Source organism: Crocodylus porosus, unplaced genomic scaffold (genome assembly GCF_001723895.1).
Source record: "Crocodylus porosus isolate Cpor-Errol unplaced genomic scaffold, CroPor_comp1, whole genome shotgun sequence".
NCBI lineage: Eukaryota > Metazoa > Chordata > Crocodylia > Crocodylidae > Crocodylus > Crocodylus porosus.
This window is the reverse complement of record NW_017728886.1, coordinates 389,443-395,328: the sequence shown is the minus strand read 5'-3', so window position 1 is coordinate 395,328 and position 5,886 is coordinate 389,443. Positions and strand designations below refer to the sequence as shown.

At 61.1% G+C, this 5,886-nt stretch overlaps 1 protein-coding gene across 1 annotated transcript in view; it reads right to left on the bottom strand.

Annotated features, from left to right (window-relative positions):
* SSPO (SCO-spondin) overlaps positions 1-5,886 on the bottom strand; it is a 53,983-nt gene that overhangs the window by 46,928 nt on the left and 1,169 nt on the right. Inside the window, exons 3-11 of the mRNA XM_019534412.1 lie at positions 5,813-5,886; positions 5,520-5,690; positions 5,158-5,408; positions 4,208-4,310; positions 3,615-3,773; positions 2,575-2,759; positions 1,813-1,941; positions 1,553-1,715; positions 130-370 (exon numbers count right to left, since the gene is read on the bottom strand). The exon at positions 5,813-5,886 is cut by the window's right edge and continues 8 nt beyond it. Coding sequence (XP_019389957.1) covers positions 130-370; positions 1,553-1,715; positions 1,813-1,941; positions 2,575-2,759; positions 3,615-3,773; positions 4,208-4,310; positions 5,158-5,408; positions 5,520-5,690; positions 5,813-5,886 — 1,476 coding nt within the window. The remainder of the gene's footprint in view (positions 1-129; positions 371-1,552; positions 1,716-1,812; positions 1,942-2,574; positions 2,760-3,614; positions 3,774-4,207; positions 4,311-5,157; positions 5,409-5,519; positions 5,691-5,812) is intronic.

The window sequence follows — 5,886 nt, the reverse complement described above, 5'->3', positions numbered from 1 at the left end:
GCCGCAAAGGCTTCTGGGACTGGGCAGCCTCCAGAGACCTGCCGCAAAGGCTTCTGGGCAAGGCCCTGCAGATCCTGCTGGGCAGCACAGGGCGAGTGGCGGGCAGCCGCAGGGCTCGGCCAGACTCACCACTGGTTGCAGCGCTGCTGGATGGTGTCCCCCGGGGCATAGCGCTGGCGGCGGTGGTAGCAGGGGCAGGCGGCCTCAGGCACGCAGGCGCCCTGCTCCAGGTACAGGCCGGGCGGGCACTCACAGCCACTCACGCACTCGTCCCGGCAGTGTCCATCCTCAGCAGCGCCTGCGGCCGCACAGCTCGCCGGGCACGAGGACACACAGTCCGAGTACTGCTTGCCCCCGTTGCACTGCTTCTCTGCGGGGACATGGGCACCAGTGCTTCAGCCACCTCTGTGCTGCTCGGCCCTCTGCAGCCAGGGCAACCTCGGGGAGACCTGCCCCAGCCGGGACCCTTGCTGGCAGCAGGAGAAAGCCCCTTATCCCACCCTCGGGCCCAGCACTGACACTGCCTCAAGCTGACCTGGGGCAGGGCAGGGCAGCTCTGGGGTGACCCACAGGCAGGACAGAGTGCCCCTATGTGTGGCAGGATGTGTGAGAGGGAGAGAGAGCGAGCACATGGGTGTGACTGTGGGTGGGTGGATGAGTGTGAGCATGTGGGTGTGATTGCGTGTGTGTGTGTGTGTGTGAATGAGTGAAAACGTGGGGTGTGACAGCATGTGCAACTGAATGAGAGCATGTGGGTGACTGTGCATGTGTGTGTTTAAGTGAATGAGTAAGAGCACGTGGCTATGACTGCAGATTTGGGTATGAGAGAACATGTGGGTGTGCCTGGGGCGTGTGAATGAGTAAGCACATGCGTGTGACTGTGTGTGCATGTGAGTGAATGAGAGCACATTGGTGTGACTATCCGTGTGTGTGCATGTGAGTATGACTGTAAGAGTGTGTGTGTGTGTGGGCACAAATGAGTGAGAGTGTGTGTGTATGAGAGAGAGCATGTAGGTGCAACAGGGAAGGTCCAGATGAGTGTGAGCATGTGGGTGTGACTGTGTGTGTGTGCACATATGTGTGAGTGAATGACAGCACATGATGGCTGTGCGTGTGTCTGCATGTACACGAGCATGACTGTGGGAATTTGTGAGTGCATGAATGAGAGAGTTTGTGGGTGTGAGAGAAGATAGGTGTGGCCGGGTGGGTGCAAATGAGTGTAATATGTCGGTGTGACTGTGTACGTATGTGTGAGAGAGAGAGTGAATGAGAGTATGTGGGTGTGACTGTGTGTGTGTGTATGCACACACGTGAGCATGACTGTGGGAGTGCATCTGTACGTGTGCAAATGAGTGAGAGTGTGTGGCTGTGACTGCGGGTACGAGTGCAGGTCAGTGTGGGCTGTGGGGGGAGGGAGCCTGGGGAGGCTGCGCTCCTGCAGGGCGTGTGCGTAGCTCTGCAGTGAGCGTGGCAGCTGGGGGTGAGAGCACAGCTGTGCAAGGTGGGGGTGGGGTAGGTGTGAGCACTGGAGAGGGTGAGTAGTGGCACCTACCGCAGAAACCAGGCCGCCTCCAGTCCACGTAGATGTGGCGCTGGGCACAGTCCCGGGCGTAGCTGGCGAAGGCCTCGCAGACGGCACCAGGCAGCGCGGCCCCAGCCCCCGGCTGCCGGCAGTACGCGTACACGCAGGCATCGTAGAAGCCGCCCGGGGCCACCTGCCAGGGCAAAAGCTGAGTCAGTGAGCCGGGCACAGAGCAGAGGGCAGGGGGCCGCCAACCAGGCCTGCCAGGCAGGGCAACCTCGGCTTCTGACCTCCGAGTGGCACTGGCTGAAAGGATTGGCCAGCAGCTTTTGGCACGTGGCCTCAGCCTCCCGCCGCATGGCACCGCCTCCTGTTTCATCGCAGCTGTGTCCGACCTCCGCCGCGTCCTCGCAGGGCTGCTGCAGCAGGAGGAGCCTGTCAGCATTAGGCACCGCAGTGCCCACCCCACACGGCCAGGCTGGGGCAGGGGGGCAGCCCCCCAGGGAGCCTCCCGCAGCCACCCTGGGCATGGCACAAGAGAGAGCACCCCCTGCTGGCACACCAGGCAGCCTGCAGCTGTCCCTGGAGCTCTCCCTCACAGGCCCCCACTACATGTTACAGACGTTGTGCAATTCACTGGCGAATTGCACAATACATTTAGGTCGGCCACATGTGCAAAGTAATTACCACACAGTTAACTGGTCATCACACAATACGTTTAGACCAGCCACACGTGCAAAGTAATTATCATACAATTAATTGGTCATTGCGCAATAAATTTAGACGGGGCACGCTGGCAAAGTAATTATCACACAATTAACTTGTCATTGTGCAATGCACTTAGGCCAGCCACACATGCAAAGTATAAATCAGACAATTAACTCCAATAAATTTAGACACGCGACATGTGCAAAGTAATGATTACACCAGAAAAATTATTAAGCGGCTAGAAAAAGAGCCAACCCACTACAATTAGTGCTTGAAAACATGTCACAACTTTATAGCTGGTTTCTATCCGGCTTTCATTTGAATGTGTAGCAGGGCCGTCCGACCTGGGCAAAGGACTTCATGGAGCCCCCTGCCCAGCAGAGGCCACAGAGCCGGGTGAGACGTTGCTGCAGCAGGGCAGCCTGGCTTTGGGGACCCGTTACCTCCACGCCGGCCTCCGGGATCCTCCAGGAGTTCCCAAAGCTGGCAGCGAGCGCGGTCACGTCCCCTCCGACACGTAGGAAGTCATCTGCAAGCAAAGGAGAGAGGCTGGGCACGGTGGGGGCAGGGACGCGTCTCCGCCGGGGAGAGACGCGTGGGTCAGGGGCCAGCAGGAATGTCCCCTACGCTGTGCCCTGCCAGCCTCCGTCTCCGTGCCCCCCACAGCCAGCCACAGCTGCCAGCTGACTGCCTCCGCCTCCCGTGCCTCGGAGGACGGTTCTGGTGCTGGCTTTCATGTGTGCGTGCACACACATGTGCATGTTCTGTATGCTCACGTGTGTGTGCAAGCACGCCCGTGTGAGAGTGCACACAGGTGCATGCATCCTGTATGGGTGTCAACACATGTATGTTCTATGTGCTCACACGGGGGGTATGTGCACGCCTGCATGTGCACACATGTGCGTCCGTCTTGTATGCATGTCGACGTGTATGTTCTACACGCTGACACACACAATGCCTGCATGACTGTGAGACCTTTCATGGGCGTGTGTTTTGCATGCTCCTGTGTGCGTATGTGCATGCCAGTGGGAAATCTGAACACGCGTGCATGTTTTGTGCTCACGTATGTGCATGGATGTCTGTGTGCATGCCTGACTACATGTGCATGTGCACACCCATTCTCCTGTACTGTCTGGTCATGGCACCAGGCAGAAAGGCCCTAACCCATGTGTGTACGTGCTGGTTGTCTGTATGACTAATCCCCGTGCGTGTCCATTTGCACACGTGCTGTCCACAGGCAGGCACGGACAATCGTCTCCTTGCCTCCAAGCTTGTCTGTGGGGCCCCAGGGGAGACGACGATGTCTGTAGGGCCCCAGGGGAGGATGCTGTCCCCGCGGGGCTCGGCAGCGAGTAGGGCGCCCACCCGGCAGGGCTGCGAGTACCTGCGGGGTCGTCATTGTAGCGCCCGCAGAGCCCGCGTGTGGAGCCCCGCAGCTCGGCACCGACCGTGACATAGACGGTGTCGTGCCCATCAGACTTCACTCGCACACCCAGGCCGCTCTCCACGAAGACAAAGTCCCCAAGCCAGCGGATGCTGATCCCTGCAGGGCAGAGCACAGGGTGGGGGGCTCAGCAGCGTGGAGCTCCCAACCCTCACCTTAAGGTAACAGGGTCCAATCCTCACCTTGCCCAGCGTGGACGGCTGGGCCCTCCGAAGAGCTTCCCTCAGGGTCTAGGCAGATCCTCCCAGGTGCCCCCTGGCCCACACAGACCCTTCTCCAGTGCAAGCAACTGCCCCCTCCCATCCAAACTGGGACCTTTCCCATCAGCTTCTAACCCTTTGCTCACCCAGGCCAGGGCAGGTCAATCGCACAATAAATTTTGCTCCAATGGATGCAGCAAGGGGACCGTGCAATAAAGGTTGCGATGCCCCAATGGGTGCAGCAAGGGGACTGCAGCCCTGAAGCACAAGGTGCAGGTGGTGTGGCTCCCCCAGCTCAGTGCCCCCCTCGGGCAGAGCTCAGGACCCCCTCACCGTTCTGCAGGTACGGCTGCCCCTCCGGCACCGCGGCCCCGTTCACCGAGACGCTCCGGCCTTCAGCCATGACCAGGTCCAGCCCAAACATCATGCGGAGAGCCTGCAGGGGCAGAGGGTCAGACCCCAGGTCTGTCTAGCCCATGATCCATACTGGGGCAGAGAGCATGGCTGAAGGGAGGGTGACTGGGTCTGAGCAAGGTTTCCCCTGCTCCTCTCTCCTCGCAGCCTCCAGCACTGGGCTCCAGGCAGGCCTGATGCAAAGCCCATGCCCCTCGCTCCCTGCCCCAGAGCTCCTGGTGCCCCTTTCCTCCAAACACGCATCCAGTCCCTCGGTGGATCTGCCGAGCTCTCAGCTCCCACCACATCCGGGGCAAAGCACAAGCCTCACACCTTCACGGGTGACAGAGAACTGCCTTGCATCAGTTTTAAGCTTCCTACCTGCTCCTTCCGTACCGCGACCCCTCGTTCTTGTCTGAACAGAGACGGCCAGTCATAAATCCCTAGGGATTTTCTCGTCCCCATTTAGTCGGTTGTAAACCCTTCTCCTGAACCCACTGAAGCATCTCTTTTCTGACCTGACCTTCATCTCTCCTCCTAGAGAAGCCCCCTCCATCGCCCTCAGCATCCTTGTCGCCCTTCTCTGCACCTTCTCTAGCTCTTCTCTCTCCTGTTGGAGGTGCAAGGACCAGACCTGGGCACTGTGTTCAAGGTGTGGCCACACATGTATAAAGAGGCACGATTTTATTTGCAATTCTCCCCTGGGCTCCAGGGACTCACGGGGCTCCGGGGACCCCAGACCGAGCCCAAAGCTGGGTACTTTGGTTTCCTCCTCGCCCCTTCGCTCCTCCTCTCTGCCCCCAGCTCCCCTGCATATCCGCTCCGTTTCTGCTTCTCTTCCTCCTCATTCCCCCCTTGCTCGCCGTCCTCTCCTCCCCGGGTGTCCTCACCCGCGCGCAGCGCCCCGGCGGGGCGCAACCCCCGGCGCCGGCGGAGATGTAGACGGCCCAGGTGCCGTCCGAGGCGGCGGCCAGGCTGTAGGAGCAGCCCCCGTGGAAGCGGAAGTGCTTCCCATCGAAGCTGCGGTACTGGACGCCGGCCCACGTCACGCAGGTGGCGAAGAGGCGCTGGCCGCCCCGGGCCAGGCCCAGCAGGGCGGTGGGGGGCAACGGCCGGAGCAGGAAGGGTCCTGGCAGGTCTTCTGCAGGGGAACATGGAGGCTTGTCATCACTGCCGTGCCACGCCAACACCCCCAGGGCTAGATACGGGGAGGTCTCCACCACTGCATGCCCCCCCGGGGGTCGTGACCCACCTGCGAGGGGCAGGTGGGCGCAGCTGAAGCAGAGCGCGGAGGACGCGTTCCTCCAGCTGTGGCCCCAGGGCCGGCTGCAGCACTCGGCCATGCTCATCAGCGAGAGGTTGAGGGCGCTCGGGAAGTCCTGGCACTGCCAGGTGGAGAAGCAGTGGCCCCGCAAGCCCTCGCCTGCGGGGAGCAACGCTGGTCACCGGGGCTGGGGCCAGCTCTGCTCCCCCGCAGCCCAGCTCAGCGTGGGGCAGAAGCCGAAGCATCAGACCTGCCCCCGGACCTGGTGCTCCCCGCCTCACCCTCAGTGCAGCGGGGTCCGCTCCAGCCCTCGCAGCAGGCTCGCACCGTGCGGTTCCACACCAGGGGCCGCGTG